The sequence below is a fragment of the Myotis myotis genome, unplaced genomic scaffold (assembly GCF_014108235.1).
Source record: "Myotis myotis isolate mMyoMyo1 unplaced genomic scaffold, mMyoMyo1.p scaffold_m19_p_3, whole genome shotgun sequence".
In the NCBI taxonomy this organism is placed as follows: Eukaryota; Metazoa; Chordata; class Mammalia; order Chiroptera; family Vespertilionidae; genus Myotis; species Myotis myotis.
The window spans coordinates 210,896,549-210,916,188 of NW_023416335.1; the positions used below are offsets into that span (position 1 = coordinate 210,896,549).

Below are 19,640 nucleotides of genomic sequence, written 5' to 3' on the forward strand. Positions count from 1 at the left end.
AGACTGGAGTCTGCCCCTCTTCTCACTCCAGAATCTCTCCTGGCCCCGGGGTCCCGTCTCAGCCACAGCAGCACGGCCACGCAGAGACTCCAGGCAGAAAGCTAGCCGTCGTCCTGATCCTCTTTCTCCCTCACCTCCCACACACCCAGTCTGTAAACAGCGTGTTAGCTCTGTCTTCAAAATATATTCTCAATTCACCACTTCTCACCTCCACCACTGTCAGCCTGGCCTGAGCCGCCATCTCCGACCCACTGCAGTGGTCTCATTCCCTGTAACACCTCCTCTACTGAACAGTCAAAACAAATCCCTTTTAATTAAAATGTCAACAAGACTGTGTCAGTCCCTGTTTAAATGTCCCATGGCCTCCCAGCACCCTTCTAGGCACACAAGGACCTGCAGGACCCAGCACTGCCCACTCCTGGCCGCATCTCCAGTCCCTGTCCCTGACCCCTGACCCTCCAGGTACGCTGACCTGCTCCCAAACTCAGCTCGCTTGCCCCGTCTTGGGACTCTGCACCTGTCCTCCCCCTTCTGTCTGGAGGGAAGACCGTCCCTAGACCTTCAAATGGTGGCTTCTCCCTCCTCACTGAGGTCCCCACACACGGGCCCTCCCTGGGGACGTGCGGGCCTCCACAGCCACCCTGACTGTGCAGTGCAGTGGAGGTGACCTCTGAGGCTGGGCTGCAAGACTTCTGGGCCCGGCCTCGCTCTGCTGAGCCCGGCCTCGCTCTGCTGGGCCCGGCCTCGCTCTGCTGGGCCCAGCAGCCACGCTGCGAGGAAGCCCACACCGGCCCACGCGGAAAGGCCACAGGAGAGGCTGCCTCAGTGCTCGGCTCACAGCCAACATCAGCCGCTGGACATCAGCAGAGAAGCCTCCAGATGCTTCTAGCCTCCACGTGCTCTCAGCGGAGGCCCAGACCCATGGGGCGCTGACAAGGCCGCCCTGCTGAGCCCCCGCATCCACCAGAATAAAATGGTGTTGTGTGGCCCCAAGGGCGGGGGGTTATGCAGGAACAGTCTTAGGGTTCCGTCCTGTCCAGCTCCCCTCTCCTATCACTCTCTACCACCGTATTCTGTTTTCTTATTTCCACTGGAGCTGACCACTGAACTTGAACTGACTACTATCTCCCCCGCCCCCACCATGGAAGCCCCTAGGTGTGGGGAGGGGCTGCCTCTGTTCACCACTCGCTGCGTCCAGCCTGTAAGTGCGTGGGGCACACGGCAGGTGCTCAGAGTGACGTCTGCACTAAACGAGCGGCTGAACCCGGGGGGGGGGGGGGGGGGCTCTGGTGTCAGCTCACACAGCCGCTCTGCCTGCCATTGGAGCCATGAGTATTTCTGTCTTTCTCACAGCCCTGGGAGTGCTGTGACAGACGCCCTCCAATTCATCTTCCTCTCTGCCGTGTGCCCAGCATGGAGGTTTGCTGAGCTCGAGGGCCCAGATCACAAGTCCTTTTACAAGTTCATTTATTCATTCATTCTTCTCTGGGTGAGGGGAGCCCTCTTGCCCTTTAGCGTGCCTCCCGCCAATCTGGCTTGGCAGATACTGGGATTTCTGGATGCCCTCAGCGACTCCCAAACCCTCAGGAGATGCACAGCTAAGACCCCCCCACCCCCACCCCCCGGGGCGGTCCCTCCCTGAATCTGGCGAGCCTCCCAGAGCTGGTGCTGTTCCGGGCGCCATGGGGCAGGGGCTGGGCAGTGGCTTACGGCCTTGAACTGGCAAATGCACAGACGCGGGCTCTGGTCCCAGCCCCACCACTGCTGGCTGTGTGGCCACCCTCTCGGAGCTCTGCTCTCCTCAGCGGTCAGGCGGGCTCATGGCTCTGCCTGTGGATGCTGGGAGGACGCAGCAGAGATCCCCAGGTCCTCGCCTCGCCTAGGTGCCACGGTCTAGACAGGGCCAGCACAGCGTAGACGCTCAGCAACCGCGCACGCGAAAGCAGATCTGTTAACGGACAAGTTTGTGCTGAACCTGCCTCCTTTCCACAGGGAAAACTGCTGAGGAGCGAGTCCCAAATCCAAACTGTGAGCAGCCGAGAAACGTGCTTCTCAGTAAGCCAGGGCAGAGCACGGGGCCGGCGGAAACATCTGGCGGAGTGAACTGATGGCTGCAGGGAAACGGAGCCTTGCTTTGCGGGGCGGGAAGAAGTGATCCGCTGCTGGTTTTAATTTAGGATGAAAAAAAGCTGAGTCTATTAGCCTAAATATTGCTCTTATGTCCAGTTGCATGAAGTTTGGAATAATATTTTTCAAGCAGAACTACTGCTATTTCAGTAATTACGATGCTAAAAGCAGCCGTTTGGGGTGGAGCAAGGATCTCATCGCGGTCTGAATCCCTCTGGTGTCATTTTCTGTTATATTTGAGAAATTCCTCAATAAAGATGTCAAACAGAGAGAGGGTTTTGTTCCCCAGAGGACAGACTTGGCCAACCTCCAGGACACAGTCCCAGGCAAGCCATCTCCACAAGAAAATAACCTCTTTTGCTCAAAAGAAAAGAAAAGGTTCAACTGTGAAAACTCTGGCAAGAAAATAACCCTTAAGCCGTCAGCCTCATTTCTCCTAATTAACTTGGAATGCTTCTCAACCTCCCGACCGGGGTTCATCCCAGCCTCGTCCCTCAGGAATCCTGCGCTGGTTGAGAGGAATGTTACACCCAGACGAGACTCCTGACCCAGACTTTTGGGGACAGAACAGGAGATGCAAAGCCGCCCACTGTCCCTGATGGGTGAGGGGTTGTGGGTGGGGCCCAGGGAACTGACCGGAGGCGGTCAGGCCTGCACAAGGCAGTCAGAACCTCCTAGCACTCGGCCTCTCGCAGCCCCCAGCACCCATGGGGGCAGGCTTTCTGCTGGGAGCACAATTACTCCCGAGGCCAAGTAGGCAGGCACACAACCAAAGCGGACTGGGGGTGAGCAACAGAAGTGGTGGGGACTGTAGCAAACAGGAGAGGCCACCCCCACCCAAAGGGGACACAGCTCCTCCCCCTGGCCTCGACCCCAGGCTCTGGGGGATCCCCCTCTGCCTGTCCTGTGGCTGCAGCTCTCCCCATGGAGTCAGAAGTCCACAGAGGGTCACGTGCACCTGGAATCCCTATCTGCCCTTCTAGACCACATTCTGGGTTCTGGAGACCCCACAATTCCCTGCCCGAATGGCCCACGCCTGTCCGTTCTCTGAGGGACAGATGACACTTAGGACCAAGCAGTAGCAAAAGGGAAAGGAGGGTTGGGGGCCAAGAGCCAGAGCTTGAGCGTCAGACGGTGTGTCCCAGGCCCCTGTGGGCGGGAGAAAGCCAGGGGCGAGAAGGGGTGGGAGCAGGGTGGGTCACACCTCCACTTTCTGGCACAAACTCCAAGGAGACCAAGAATTCTAAATTCCAGTCTAACCTCTCCAGGCACAAGGTAGGAATACTTGTCAAGGTTGAACAGGCTGAACATATTCTAGTTCTGAAGCCTCGTAATGACTTTTACATATTTAGCCACATGGGATACGAGCCTCCATTGTATTTGTGCCAAAGCCCCATAAGCGCCAGGGGCTGGGGCCTGGCCAAGCAGGAAGAATGCTGGAAATACGGAGTTTTATGTTATTAGCCTTGGTGTTTTCAATGTCGGCAAATCATTCAATGATGATGACGATGATAAATGCTGTGGGGATAGAGCCAGGGTGCAGGCGGCTGAGGACTTGGCCGCCAGCCTGCACCTTCGGCACCAACAGGACACCACCCGGTACCTGGGCAGGGCCTCCCAGCTGCACACAGCTCGCCACAGCCACCTCCACAGGTAACTCGCAGTGACCTGACACAGGGACGACCGACCCACTTCAGCCAGGGGAACCGAAGCCTGGAGGGTTTGAGTAACTGGTCCCAAACCATCAGCTCGAGTGGCGGTGCGGAATGCGAGGCGACACCCTCACGCTGCCAGCCCACTCCCACAGCGCCCTCTGTGTCTGCCGCTCTTTATCGGGCCTTGTGATCCCGACACTGACCCCCGCACTCAACTCCTACAGCATTTCCCGGGTCAGGGAGCTGAGGCTCCGAGAGGTCCCGTGGCCAGTGTGGTTTGGGTCTGTTGGTACCAAGATCTGACTTCTCTAGAGCGGAGTTGTGTCTTGAGAAGGAAAAAGCACACAGAGTCCGCCGGGAAGGGCCTGCCCTCGGCTGAAAGCAGAGAAGAGAGAGAACCTTTCTGGGCCGCCCTGTGTGCGAGTGCGAGCTGCACGCAGTCCAGTCTGTGCTCGGCGGTGGGTGGGGACTACCCGGTCCTTTAAATTAATCCGTCTCAACAGGAGCCGCTGTGAAGATAATGCTGTTGAAACAGAGACCCGCACAGATTCCACCCCTAGGCTGGAGGCGCTGGTGGACCTGCCTCAGCCAAGAACAAAGGTGCAGCCACGCGACCTGCACAGGTAAGAGCGCTGTGGCCAGAGGGCCGGGGGCTCAGACACGGCCCGGGTGTGGACGGCGAGCTTGAGCCCCACCAGGTCTGGGAGGCAGGAGACAGCCCACCTCATTCATCTCCCCGAGGGGCGGCGATTAGACGGCCGCTTCACTCGAGTGCCCAGTGCATGCTGCTAGGTGCTCCACACCCACGATCACGTTCAGTCCGCGCAGAACCCTGACATCAGGGACTCCAAATCCCACTTCACGGGGGTGGGGGGTGGGGTGGGGGGGGCGGGAACTGAGGCACGGGGGAAGTGACTGGCGAAAGGTCACACAGCTGAGAGCCAGCAGGGCCAGACTGGAGCCCAGAACTGGCAGCCCCCAAGATCCGTCCGCCTGACCAGGGGGTGGTCCTGCCTGCTGTGCACAGCCCTGCCAGCTCTGCCTTCGCAGACTAATCAATACAGAAACGTGCTCTTTCCGTCGCCTGCAAAGGGGGCAGACTGGTAAAGCTAAGGGCTTACACTTTGGGGGGGGACTCAATAGATAACACTTGGACGGTAATTAGCTCGGCATCTGGCACAATAAATGCTGTACAGCCCGTTCTTTACAATCTAATCAAAGGCTCTGCGCACTTCCGCAGCCCCACCTCCCAGGCTCCTGCCACCCACCCGGAGCCTGGCCTCAGAGCCACCCACCGCTTGCTACACGGGCTGTGCCCTCGGCCCAGCAAGCTGCTCCCCAGCCTCTGGAGACCCTGCTCAAGGCAGCCTTCTCCGTAAAGCACCCCCCCCCGCCCCCCCGCCAAGGAGTCAGCCCTCCTTCCACCCCCACCCTCGCAGGGTAGCTCTTGCCAGGCCCCTCTGGGCTTCAGCAGCCTGCCGTCCAGACGTCCGTTTCAGAGCTCACTGTGGGTGTAATTCCCTGTCCACAGACCTGTTTCCGTAACAAGCCCACCCGAGATCCAACAGGCATTGAACAGAAACAGGCAGGGAACCCAAGGTGAATACACCACGAAGAGGAGAGGCCCCGAGCACGTGGGACATCACGCCCCGTGCCACCCACCAGCCACCAGCTGGCACGGGGCAGGGGCGCCGAGGGCTTCAGGGAGCGCTGCAGCGAAAGCCATAAAGAATCCAAAGGATCCTCTCACCCAGCAGTTCCACTTCCGGGAAGAACTGCTAAGGCAACAATTAGGAAAACGAGGGGGGAGGTTTATGCCCAGAATCACTGCTCGACTCTCATGGTTAAAAACAAACAAGGTAAGCAAACAACCTAAATGTCCACCCACCAAAGGGTGGCCGATCACCTAGAGCAGCAGTTGCCACTGGTGGTCCGTGAGGTCCGAAAGGGCGGCCGCTGACCTAGAGTGACACTCACGCCTGCCTGTTGACTATTGCACCGACTAAGTGCCGGCCACTTCGCTCTCACACCTGGTGAAGCAGGCAGCATGGCTGCGCCTGTTCGCAGCGGGGAAGCCCGAGGCTCAGAGGCCAGGATGACAGTAACAGCCACTGAGTGTGGAGAGCCTGTGAGGGCACGCACGCTTCCCAGCTCCCTGACATGATCTCAGTTACTGAGGCTCTTCACAGCCCCCCTTCACCAAGGAGGGACCGAGGCCCAGGGACATCAATAGCTATTCACAAAAATAAAAGTTTTAGGATTGTTCCAAAAAAACCCCAAAACTATTCACAGCCACACTCCTGCCACATCCATGGTCTTATCCCTGGGCTCCAGCCCTCCGGCCCAGGGTCACTCAGCCGCCAGTAGCAGACCAGTGCTTAGGGGACCTTGCGATCTACAAGGAAAGGAACCCCTGAGGCTACTAGAAGCTGGGAGAGGAGCCCAGAAGATTCTCCCTCGAAGCCCTGGGAGGAACCGCTGCTGACACCTTCTCTTCAGACCTCTGGCCTCCAGGCTGGGAGAGAAGAAACTTCTGCTGTTTAAGCCCCTCAGTGTGTTACTTTGTTACAGCGGCCTCCGGCCTCCGTTATTCGCGGCTTATCAGACTATGAGGCAACTGGAAAAATGGCGATAGCTGGGGGGCCAGGTAAACATACCTGAGCGAGGCTCACATGATCTCCAAGGGAAAGCCAAGGGACCAAACCACGCTGACCACTGATTACTACAGTGAAATCACACCTGGGAGCAGGGAGGAGCCTGAGAGGAAGTACACGTAACTAAGACGCTTCCTAATTTTTTGTCCCTGTTCTACATGTTTCCAATTTTATCCAGCAAGCTGGCATCACTCTGATACATTTTATACAACTGGCTTACAATATGCAACTGAACCATGAGACTCTGCAAGTATAGCAGAATCCTTGCTATGGGGTGAATTGTACCCCCCCTCCCTCCCTCCCCCCAGATCTCCAGTACCTCGGCACATGACTGTTTAAGACGGGGCCTTTTCAGGGGCAATTAAATTGTAAATCGGTTAGGATGGGCCCTGCTCCAATAAGACTGGAGTCCTCATAAGAAGAGGAGATTAGGACACACAGAGAAAGACACCAAGGACACGGACGCACGAATGACCATGTGGACACCCAGTAGGGAGGTGGCCATCTGCAAGCCGAGCTGAGAGGCCTCAGAAACAAAACCCAAAGAGCCGAACTTTGACTTGAGACGTCCAGCCTTGAGAACTGCGAGAAAAGAACTTGCTGTTGCGTAAGCTCCCCGGTGTGTGCTCTTCTCTTACGGCAGCGCCGGTAAACTCAACACAAAGGACCGAGGGAGAGCCGGAGCCGGCCTTCCCACGCGCCCCACGCGGCAGCCGGAGCGCAGGCACAGGCGGGGGCGCTCAGCACTCACCCAGACAGTTGTGTCCGTCGTGCGCCAGCATGAAGCCGTCGAAGCAGGTGCACCGGTAGTTCCCCGGGATGTTGATGCACTCGTGCACGCAGCCCCCGTTGTAGGAGTCGTTCTCACACTCGTCGATGTCTGCAAAGTGAGGGGCACGAGAGGGGTCAGAGGAAGAGCCTGGGGTCCCCTCTCCCCCCCCTGCTGAAGGCACCTGGGCATGACTGGCTAGGGGACGGCTCACCAGGCATTCACTGGAACCCTTGGTGGGGGCTGGGACCCAGCGGTGACAAAGGGCAAGATCCTGGCTCTGACCGAGGCTGACCACACCTTGCAGAGCTGGCAAGAGTCACACCCAGCTCAGCCTCCTTGGAAAGCCTCTGCACAATAACAGCACGTGGGGACCCTGTGTAGCCCCCAAACTGGATCTCTTCGCCCCTTTGAGAGCCTCCCACAGATGGAGAGCTCATTACTCACGAAACGGAGAATCAAATAGAAGGAACGTCGCATACCACCAAAAAGTGTAACCCCTGGAATGACCGCAAGTCCGCACACCCCTCCAAATAGCTTCCTTTCACATCAGCATCTGCATTCTCAACTTCTACCGCCCCAGTGTCCTCGTTAGAACAAAGGCTCTGTCTCACAAACAATGGCCAATAGCCTTGGTAAAGGTCACCCTTTTGCCGTTTTCAGTTTTTTTTTTTTTTTTTTTTAAATTCCCCTCAGGGTTCAAGGGGCTATCAGTCCTGGCGTTCCAGAGAGATCTGAGAGGCTCGGAGAGTAACAGGAACGCCCAGTTCACGTTTAACGAGCTGACAACACCATACACCGTATCCGTGTGTCTTTCAGTCCACACGGATCAGTGACGCAGGCGCCGTCACTATTCCAGCTTCCCGAGGGCGGCGGAGACGCGGAGGCACAGGGCGCCAGCACCTCGCCAAGGCCACACACTTACGAAGTAGGACACGTGGGCTTCGAACCGGCGCGGCCTGGCCGCATCTCAACCGCCACGGGGAAATGGGAAACCAGAGAAGCCGGGGAGGGGCAGGCGGAAGTGCCCTCACAGCGGAACCGGAAATACGACACAGCGGACCGGAAGTGCCCCAGCTAAGCAAGACCGGAAGTAGTTACAACCTGGGAAGAATCGGTCCGTCTCGTAGGCAGTTGAAGAGGGTTTTTGAGGTGGGTTCAGCTGCGGAAGCTGGGGTGGGGCCGGCCTGGGGAAGAGGGCGGACTAAGTAAAGGCAAGCCTCGCCCGTCCTTCAAATGCCTGAGGAGCTCCGTGCTCTCCACATTGGTCCGGAGAGCCGAGCTCCATCTAGAAAGGGTAGGCCGGGGGTGGGTGGGGTGGGGTGGGGGGAGGGGAGGCAATTAGCGTTCACAGGGAGGCATGTCCATCGGGACGACAGAGGCGGTCTCAAGAGGGAGTGAGCTCTCTGACCCCGGAGAGGACCAGGCACTGGACACCTGCCAGCCAGGAACACCTGAGGGCCTCCCTTAGGTGAAAACAGCACGGAGGCTCCTGAATCCAGGGCCTGGGCTGCGCAGCCTGCTCCGGTGCCCCACACAGCGGCCCGGAGGGGAGGACAGGTTCGCCTGGGTCTCCGGAACCGCAAGAGACTTTTTCCTAACCTGCCTGCAGTGGCCATCAGCATCAGCTGGGAAGCAGACTCAGTTCTGCAGGCCATGTGAATTGTTTGCAATCATATATTTCATGCACTTCGACATTTTAAATAACATTGAAGGAGGATATAAGGCTTTATGTTTGAAAAGGCACCTGGGTTTATGAAGACTGAGATATTCCTCATCTCCCAGTCTCGGGCAGCCCTGACCTTTCACCAGGTGGGTTTCACCCAGGTACGCCGACCACTTCTCCCCGTGGATCCTCCACAGACACTCCAAAGGCAGTGCGGTCCCACTCTAACTCATCGACCGGCACTTTCCTGGGACGCCCCATCCAGTGAATAGCCTTCCACCTCTCTGCGGACATGAATCGACTCCCAAAGCATGGCTTTCCTACACCATTAACATGGTGACAGTCTGCCCACTGGTCACCCAGTCCCACTACTATCTGATCTGAACCAGCACCCCCAAACTGTTCCCTCCTTTCCTTCACTCAAGAAGGTGACTCTGTAGAAGGTGGCCTGGCCCCAACTCTGAGGGTGGAATCTGATCCATCGAACCCAAACTGTGTGGCTTTACTGGGTGGGCACAGGACTTAGGTTGGATGAGTCAGGGTGAAGGAAAGGACTTTTATTTCGCACTTGGGTAAAAGAATTCCCCTCCCTCCCTCCTCCCCTCCCTCCCTCGCTCGTTGGACCTCAGAAGGAAGTATGCAGGCATCTACCCCTGAAACGTGCCAGCCCACTTAGCAGCCCTCTGGAGTCGGCAGTTTAACTCCATGTTATGGTTGAGCAAACTGAAGTGCACAGAGGTTAGGTGATTACTTCAGGTCATGCAGAAGTGATAGGACAACGGTCAGAACAAAGGTCTTTCAGTCTACAAAGCCGTGTCCTTCCTAAGAGGTCAGAATGCCCATGGAATGCCAGGCTTTGGCAAAGTATTTAATCCTTGGCACATTTACACTGTGTACCAAGAAAGTATTATCCAATCACCCAAACACCCACTCATCCATTCATCCTTATACTTGCCCACCCCCCACCCCCCACACCTATCCGTCTCCTACCCAAATGGCCAGCCAGCTGTCCACCTATCCATTATCCATCCATATAATCACTGTATTGGCTACCCATTCAAATATCCACCCAGGCATCCTTCCATTTGTCTATTCATGCAAAATTTATCCATCTAAATATCCAGCCAGCTGACCATCCTTCTATTCATCCAATCACCTATTATTCACCCATTCATTTATCCAGCCAAACATCCACCCATATAACTAAACATGCATCCACCATCGAAACATTCAGCCAGACACTTGTCCTATTCATCTAAATATTCATCCATCCAAACCTCCATTCATTCATCCATCCATCCACATAGCTAACCACCTATCCATCAACTCATTGATCCAAACACCCATCTATCCAAACACACACATCCAAACCCCTACCCACTCATCTATCCAGTCAAAAAGTCACTCATCCATCCAAACACTATTCATCTACCCATCAATTCCTTCCAACATCACCCATCTAAACTGCATATAAAATATATACAATAAAATGTTCTTAAAGAATAAAAAGAAAAATATAGGGGTTGAAGAATAAAAGAAAGCTGGTGAAAGTATGCAGAAATACATTCAGTAATTCCAGCACAATTTCAAAAGGCAGGCCACAGATAAGGCTCTGAGCTTCCCAGAAGGCAAAGCAAAGAAAGAAACACAATCAGTTTCAGAGTCCCCACATCCATCAAGTGCACTAAGACCAGCTATTTTAATGGTGGCAGAACCTGAGAAAAATGTTTCTTCCCCTGATGACAATACTCATACACCCCATGCTGCCTGGCATAGTCCAGTGTTTGCCGGTTGTCTGGGTGTCATTATTAACAGCATACTTTTCACTATAAAAATGACAAACTATTTGATCACCATACTCTTAGGGCATAATAAAGAGATCGCTGAGAAGTCAGTAAAACAACGCTAGCCTGTTCCTTCCCTTGACTCCCCACAGTGGAGGCCAGTCGATACTAGTGGGTGAAGAGTGCTCACAGCTCTTACCATGATCCATCCCCCTGGAGTTCCCCTTCCATCCGAGTATCTCTTAAAGCAGTCAATTCCTTTCCGGTCCCCAGGCCTGAGTCTTCTCCAGGCTTCTGAGGCCAGCCTGCTTTACACCAGCATCCTGGGCAGAGACTATACGCTCACAAATGAGCCCCGCCCCCCTTATTTTCTGTGTCTGTGCCTTGCATTTTTGTTTTTTAACACATTGTATGCGGGAAACGTATTTATACGTTCTACCAGTGTAGTAGAGCGCGGGACACGTATTAATAATACGTTTTTTATAGACTAGCGGTAGAATGCGGGTAACGTATAAATACGTAAAGTTATCGTAATTTTACTGAACATTGCCATTTGCGCAAAAAATTAGCAAAAATGGCCCGCACCACCTGTTAGCGCACGATAAAAACTACCCGCAAACAATCACGTGAGCCTCCTCCTTGAATTCATATGAGATAAACACACAAACAAATCAACTGCACAAGGTCTCTGCCAAAGCAAGTGGGTTTATTACTGTGATAAACATCCATGGCCGCCAGCCCTGGAGGAGGCCCTGCAGACCTCCCAGGTGCTCTCAGGTTCAGACCAGGTTGAGAGAACGGTTAGAGCCAGGGAATGAGGAAGAAGATAGGGTGGGAGAGGATGAAGTAACAGAGGGGGCAGAGTCAAGCTCTCTGGGTGTTTATTTTTTTTTTTAAAATCCTCATCTGAGGATATTTTTCCATTGACTTTTAGGGAAAGTGGAAGGGAGGTGGGGGGGAGAGAAAGAAACATCATGTGAGAGAGACACATGGATTGGTTGCCTCCCACACAGCTTGGGGTTGGAGCCTGCAACCGAGGTACAGGCCCTTGACTGGGACTTGCACCCGGCACCCTTTGGTCTGTGGGCCGATGCTCTAACCCAGCTGTGGGCAAACTACGGCCCGCGGGCCGGATACGGCCCGTTTGAAATAAATGAATAAAACTAAAAAAAAAAAAAAAAAAAAAAGACCGTACCCTTTTATGTAATGATGTTTACTTTGAATTTATATTAGTTCACACAAACACTCCATCCATGCTTTTGTTCCGGCCCTCCGGTCCAGTTTAAGAACCCATTGTGGCCCTCGAGTCAAAAAGTTTGCCCACCCCTGCTCTAACCACTGAGCAACCGGCTAGGGCTGGATGTTTATTCCTAATGGACTGTTGTGGGTTGAATAGTGTCACCCCAAAAAGATGTGTTGATGTCCTAACCTCTGCTATCAGTGAATGTGACCTGATTTGGAAATGGAATCTTTGTGGATGTAATTAAGAGATCATATTGGAGTCGGGTGGGCCCTAATCCAATGACTGGTGTCCTTGTAAGAGGAGGGAAATTTGGGTACAGACACAGAGAGGAGGTTGGGACAGGGGAGGACGCCGTGGGAAATCACACAGACACACAGGGAAGAGGGCCATGTGACAACCGAGGCAGAGACGGGAGTGGGGAAGCCGCGTGGGAAGCCGGTGTGAGCGCTGCCCCGTTTTCCTGATGCAGAGACTGAGGCACAGCGTGGCTGAGGCCCTCGCCTCCAGCCCTGAGCCGGCGGCTGTGCTCAGGTGCAGGTGCGATACTTGGTGGAGCCCCGTCCTCGGGGTGCAGGGGATGCATACTTCTTAAAAATGCTCCAGGGCTCCAGAGAGCTGCTAAGGTGGGAGGAGATGCCGCTCACTGTCCTCGAGGTGAGGGCTGGTGACAGGGATGGTCCTACAAGGGAAGGCGGGGAGGACACACCGTCTGAACTGACATGTGCGGAGGGCAGGAGTCCCACAGACCGCCCGGACGTCCCTGCCCTCTCTCCAGCTGGGATTTTTTTTTTTAAATGAAAATGCAATTCCCAACAGAAAACATCTCCCGGCATTCAGCAGAGCAGAGGAAAGCAGCAGGAGAGGCTCGCGGGGGATTGTAGGTCACAGGGTCCCGTGTTTCCTGGACTGAACCCGCAGCGTGTATGAGCCCACAGCTGCGTCATGTGCCAGCAACTCAGTGAGGTGAGTTCGGTTTTTTCCATTTAATTCAAAATTAATTCTCGCTGCCCACTTACTCCGTGGTGCCGAGGTTCTAAAAGATTCTACTGCAGTGAGTCAGAGCGCCGTCTCCTTTTATTTTAATACTACTTCAGGGCATTCGCCTAAAAATCAGGACTGACTGCAGAGGTTCTCAAAATAAGGATTTTTTTAAAAATTGAAGTCTAGTTGGTATACGATCTTAACGTTAGCTTCCGGTGTGCGATACAGTGACTTAACATTTATATATGTTACCATGTGACAAGGAGGCTTTTTAGAGCACCCGCCCTCCCCTCCCAGATCATTACTGCGAATGTCTTCTCATTTCCCCTCGAAATTGGCATTTTTCTCAACATTCCTTGCAAGCGCTCTAACAAAGACGCCTCCGCTGGCTGGGCAGCGCGTCTCCGCCTTTGTCTGGGGGCTCCAGGAAAACCATGGCTCCTTGGATCAGGCCCCCTCTCCGGGAGAGATGGATGGCGGAGAAAGTTGAGTCCTTATTGGTGAATGAATCTTAATCTGGTTTGCTGGCTAATTATGCTCGAGGGAAGGTAGTTTGGCAGAGCCGCGGAGCAGGAAGGATTAGGCCTCCCCCTCGGCTCCGCGGCACAGGGTTAAGCTCTGGGTCTGTAATGACTGAGTAATGAGACCTGCTCTCTGCGGACCCCGGGCACCCATCGATCAGGCTCCCCTTCTGCCGAGACAGTGCCAGAAGTGGGCCCGGCAGTTAATTATGGGAAAGGTCAAAGGTCACACAAAACCAACACAAATCTATACACTTCTCCATTCCTAACGGCACACAGTGACCGTGGCTCAGCCAGGGGGCGGGAAGGTCTCCCTCTCCGGCCTGTGATCCAAGATAACCATGGGCTGGGGCCGCTGGCTGACCTCCTCAGGGGCCCTCGCACTCGGGGCCGCTACACATCCGCTCACGCTGTCCCCGCTGCCTGCGCGCCTCCCCTTCACGGACACCCACACACTTTACAGGCCGAGCCCCAGCACCACCTCCTCCCTGAAGCTTTTGCTGATCCCCTGGCAGATGCAACTCCGCTCCACCCTCTGGCCCCCCCCCCCCCCCCCCCCCCCCCCCCCCCCCCGCCCAACAGACACTGCTATTCCTCTCGCTTGCTGTGTGCGTGTCCGGAGGCCGTGAGCCCCTCGGCAGGAGCCGTGTCCTGTTCGGTCTGAGCCTCAGAGGCACAGAGTGCGCTCCGCCGCGGTCTGCTGGACACGGAAGGAGCGGCCGGCACCGTGCTGGCGGCCTCAGCTCACTGACCCACGCAGGGAGGCAGCCCTCACACACCGCCCCTGGAGAAGAGGCCCTAGCGTCTCTCTTACAACAGGGAAACCGAGGCTCAGAGATGTCATCTGCCCCGCCCAAGGTCACATGGCTAATGCCAGGTCACCCAGCTTCAAAGTTAATGCCATTTCGGGCACCAAGGACTGCCCGTAGGATTCCGTTTGTGTGAAGTCTCCAGAAACAGCAAGTCTATCGAGGCAGAAAGTAGCCCAGCAGTTTCCTGGGCTGGGGGTTGGGAGCTGGAGAGTGATGCTAAGGGGTGCAGGAGTGCTTTTGGGGGTAAGGAAAAGGCTCTAAAACTGATGAACACACAACTGTCAGTTCCTAAAAGGCACTGACTTTGGGTGAAGTGAATGGTATGTGAGTGATCTCAGTAAAGCTGTTCACAAAGTTACTGCTGTTGGTTTCTTGTCCGCGGTGCTGGCTGGGTCCCTGGGGGCTCTGCCTGGGTGCCGGGAAACCACACAGACGCTCACTCTGAACTGACCTCAGATGCCACCTGCCCAGTGTGAGCTCGTGCTGGGCCCTGTGGCCCCCAAGCACCAGGTGGGATTTGCCTACCAAACCCAGAGGGCCAGTTCATGGACCGCCCCCCCCCCCCCCCCCCCCAGACAGCCGGCCCTCCTCTGGGGGCTGTTCTCAGGCTCCGGCGTCAGGCCTGCTGGACACCGAAGCAGCCCGGCCACGGGGGAGCTGGCCGGTGGAGTGCTTGAGATGGAAGTGGCGAGGGGCCAGGGGCCTGGCAGCCAGAGTCCAGCCCTCTCTGCCCCTTCAGTAACAGCCATGGCGTTCTCCCATCCCCTTAGCGGAAGGCGGGGGCGAGGCCTGGGCCCCCAAACTGCAGGCCAACCTCTGTGAACTCGACAGGAGAGCGATCAGACATGTGAAGTCGCCGGCCTTGGAAGAGGTGAGCGAGATGCCCGATGACCCCTGGGCTTCGGAAGGGGCACCCGAATCCAGGTTGGACCAGAGGCGCTATGTTGCCAGCAGGTCAGGGGCTGACAGCAACTTGAACCTCAGCCTCCGGCTCAGGCTTCTTCCCTCACCGCCGGCCGTGCAGCGTGACTTCCTTCTCCAGACCCCCCCCCCCCCCCCCCCGGCGTCTCTTGCCAACAACAGGAGCAGCAATAACAATGGCATCATCTAACGCAGTGGTTCCCAACCTTCCTAATGCCGCGACCCTTTAATACAGTTCCTCATGTTGTGGTGACCCCCAATTTCATTGTTACAAATTAAACATAATTAAAGCATAGTGATTCATCACAAAAACAATCTGTAATTATATATGCGTTTTCCGATGGTCTTAGGCGACCCCTGTGAAAGGGTCGTTCGACCCCCAAAGGGGTCGCGACCCACAGGTTGAGAACCGCTGATCTAATGGCAAGTGGCTCAGCCCTCACTGCAGCCCAAGCAGCAGGGCCCAGCTTCCCTTGACTCAGAGAAAGAAGCGGAGGCTCAGAGAGCTGAGCTGCCTGGCCCCAGGTCACCCAGCCAGTAAGTGGCAGAGCCGGTGCCGGAGCCCAGGCCGCTGCTGCAGGCCCCACCCTCCCTACCCTGACGGCCGTCCGGTCCCCCGAGCACACCCCCCGAGACCCCTGGGCAATTCCCCCATCTCACTGACCCAGGGGCAGGGCCCAGGGCGCTCGCGAGGACCATACTGCCTCCCTGCCTTCTTCCCTCCTGTGCCAACACCTTCCCGGGGTGGCCCCTCGCCCTCAGCCAGATGCTGCCAGAGGCACTGCCAGCCTGGAGGGAGAGACTGACCCCGGCACGGATCAACACATCTCATGTGAGGACAGCCTCGCCCACCAGTGCACGGCCAGGCCTAGTCTGCCTGCGCGGCTGCCTGTGGGAGGGACAGGCGGCTAACAGTCCAGCTGGAGCCCACCTGCCACCCCAGAGACGGCCAGCCTTGGGCACCACCGGACAAGGAGCACCCTGAAGAAGAAGCTGCCCGGCACAGGGGTCCTCAGGGGTCTGGGTGTCCTGGCCCGAGCCCTGAACTTTGCCATCAGCACACTGAGGCCCAGAGGTCCACAGACCTGCTCATGGTCCCACAGAGCTGGCAGCAGTCTCCACAGAACCACACCAGCTCTCTGCCTGGGACACAGGCCGGGGGGCCTAGCCAAGGCACGCGGCTCCTGAGGGGTGCATGGACAGCCAGGGCGTGATCAGCCCGGCGGCCAGCAGACCAGGCCAAGGTCCAGGCTGGCCGCTGGGCTTGACTCTCACGGCCGCAGCCCTGGCCCATCTGGAGGACCCCGAGCACACCCCCCGAGACCCCTGACCTTGCCCGCACACCACCCTCGGGCTCGCTTTGTCTCAGGCCTTTGGGGAAGGCCGTCATCCATTTCAGTAGCATTCAAAGGCCAACAGCCGCCGTTTATTTTCTTAGAAATAATGGTTTTTTTTCTGGTTAGCATTCCTCAGATGAAAAAACAAATACAGCCACTGTAATAAGACGCGGCCAAGAGGAGGCAGAGGGCCCGGAGGAAGGGGCAGCCAGGGGCCTGCGCCAGCCTGGGGAGCTGGAGAGATGGGGTGGGGAGGGGGCAGAGACCCCTCCAACTCCTGGAGAAATGGGGATTTAGAGAAAAGAGCTTAACACGCAGGCACTGCCTCCATCACACTCTCACACTGCCTCCTCCACCCTCGGCTCAAATGTGTGTCTGGGGGCAGGTGCCTCTGCTGCCCTGGATCGCAGGGCCCGGGGCTCCGGAAGCTGAAGCCACTTGGATATACTGAGTCTGCAAAGCCCAAAGCAGGCCTCTGCATCCTCGCTGCAGCACCTCCCTGGGCCGCCAGAGCTGGAAGGGACAGCGGGCACCTCCCTGGGCCACCAGAGCTGGAAGGGACAGCGGGCACCTCCATCCCTGGGCCGCCAGAGCTGGAAGGGACAGCGGGCACCTCCCTCCCTGGGCCGCCAGAGCTGGAAGGGACAGCTGGCACCTCCCTCCCTGGGCCGCCAGAGCTGGAAGGGACAGCGGGCACCTCCCTCCCTGGGCCGCCAGAGCTGGAAGGGACAGCGGGCACCCCTGGGCCGCCAGAGCTGGAAGGGACAGCGGGCACCCCTGGGCCGCCAGAGCTGGAGGGGACAGCGGGCGTCTCCCTCCCTGGGCCGCCAGAGCTAGAAGGGACAGCGGGCACCTCCCTGGGCCTCCAGAGCTGGAGGGGACAGCGGGCGTCTCCCTCCCTGGGCCGCCAGAGCTGGAAGGGACAGCGGGCACCTCCCTCCCTGGGCCGCCAGAGCTGGAAGGGACAGCGGGCACCTCCCTGGGCCTCCAGAGCTGGAGGGGACAGCGGGTGTCTCCCTCCCTGGGCCGCCAGAGCTGGAAGGGACAGCAGGCACCTCCCTCCCTGGGTCGCCAGAGCTGGAAGGGACGGTGGGCACCTCCCTGGGCCGCCAGAGCTGGAAGGGACAGCGGGCACCTCCCTCCCTGGGCCACCAGAGCTGGAAGGGACAGCAGGCACCTCCCTCCCTGGGCCGCCAGAGCTGGAAGGGACAGCGGGCACCTCCCTCCCTGGGCCGCCAGAGCTGGAAGGGACAGCGGGCACCTCCCTCCCTGGGCCGCCAGAGCTGGAAGGGACAGCAGGCACCTCCCTCCCTGGGCCGCCAGAGCTGGAAGGGACAGCGGGCACCTCCCTCCCTGGGCCGCCAGAGCTGGAAGGGACGGTAGGCGCTTCCCTGCCACCAGAACTGGAAGGGACAGCGGGCACCTCCCTCCCTGGGCCGCCAGAGCTGGAAGGGACAGCGGGCACCTCCCTCCCTGGGCCGCCAGAGCTGGAAGGGATGGTAGGCGCTTCCCTGGGCCGCCAGAGCTGGAAGGGACAGCGGGCACCTCCCTCCCTGGGCCGCCAGAGCTGGAAGGGACAGCGGGCACCTCCCTCCCTGGGCCGCCAGAGCTGGAAGGGACGGTGGGCACCTCCCTCCCTGGGCCGCCAGAGCTGGAAGGGACAGCGGGCACCCCTGGGCCACCAGAGCTGGAAGGGACAGCGGGCGTCTCCCTCCCTGGGCCGCCAGAGCTGGAAGGGACAGCGGGCACCCCTGGGCCACCAGAGCTGGAAGGGACAGCGGGCGTCTCCCTCCCTGGGCCGCCAGAGCTGGAAGGGACAGCGGGCACCCCTGGGCCGCCAGAGCTGGAAGGGACAGCGGGCACCCCTGGGCCGCCAGAGCTGGAAGGGACAGCAGGCACCTCCCTCCCTGGGCCGCCAGAGCTGGAAGGGACAGCAGGCACCTCCCTCCCTGGGCCGCCAGAGCAGGAAGGGACAGCGGGCACCCCTGGGCCGCCAGAGCTGGAAGGGACAGCGGGCACCTCCCTCCCTGGGCCGCCAGAGCTGGAAGGGACAGCGGGCGTCTCCCTCCCTGGGCCGCCAGAGCTGGAAGGGACAGCGGGCACCTCCCTCCCTGGGCCGCCAGAGCTGGAAGGGACAGCGGGCACCTCCCTCCCTGGGCCGCCAGAGCTGGAAGGGACAGCGGGCACCTCCCTCCCTGGGCCGCCAGAGCTGGAAGGGACAGCGGGCACCTCCCTCCCTGGGCCGCCAGAGCTGGAAGGGACAGCGGGCGTCTCCCTTCCTGGGCCGCCAGAGCTGGAAGGGACGGTAGGCGCTTCCCTGGGCCGCCAGAGCTGGAAGGGACAGCAGGCACCTCCCTCCCTGGGCCGCCAGAGCTGGAAGGGACAGCGGGCACCTCCCTCCCTGGGCCGCCAGAGCTGGAAGGGACAGCGGGCACCTCCCTCCCTGGGCCGCCAGAGCTGGAAGGGACAGCGGGCACCTCCCTCCCTGGGCCGCCAGAGCTGGAAGGGACAGCGGGCACCTCCCTCCCTGGGCCGCCAGAGCTGGAAGGGACAGCGGGCACCTCCCTCCCTGGGCCGCCAGAGCTGGAAGGGACGGTGGGCACCTCACTCCCTGGGCCGCCAGAGCTGGAAGGGACAGCGGGCACCCCTGGGCCACCAGAGCTGGAAGGGACAGCGGGCGACTCCCTCCCTGGGCCGCCAGAGCTGGAAGGGACAGCGGGCACCTCCCTCCCTGGGCCGCCAGAGCTGGAAGGGACGGTAGGCGCTTCCCTGGGCCGCCAGAGCTGGAAGGGACAGCGGGCACCTCCCTCCCTGGGCCGCCAGAGCTGGAAGGGACAGCGGGCACCTCCCTCCCTGGGCCGCCAGAGCTGGAAGGGACAGCGGGCACCTCCCTCCCTGGGCCGCCAGAGCTGGAAGGGACAGCGGGCACCTCCCTCCCTGGGCCGCCAGAGCTGGAAGGGACGGTGGGCCCCGCTGAGGGCCCGCTCGCTCTGCTCTATTAACTTAGTCTGATGACACCTCTGCAGGGAGCCCTCCTAACGCCCTCGTCCTCGAGCACAGGTACTCTTTTTACTTCACCCCCACAGAGTCTGCTTTGCATTCCCCCCCACCCCCTGCGCTCTCCACGCCGTTAGGATCCCGTCTTTCCCACCAACCAGTGAGGTCAGGGA

At 58.3% G+C, this 19,640-nt stretch overlaps 1 protein-coding gene across 2 annotated transcripts in view; it reads right to left on the reverse strand.

The window, feature by feature from the left end:
• SCUBE1 (signal peptide, CUB domain and EGF like domain containing 1) overlaps positions 1-19,640 on the reverse strand; it is a 96,617-nt gene that overhangs the window by 66,548 nt on the left and 10,429 nt on the right. For both annotated transcript variants that reach the window (XM_036301134.1, XM_036301133.1), the window contains exon 3: positions 7,188-7,316. In XM_036301134.1, the coding sequence (XP_036157027.1) occupies positions 7,188-7,316 (129 nt within the window). The remainder of the gene's footprint in view (positions 1-7,187; positions 7,317-19,640) is intronic.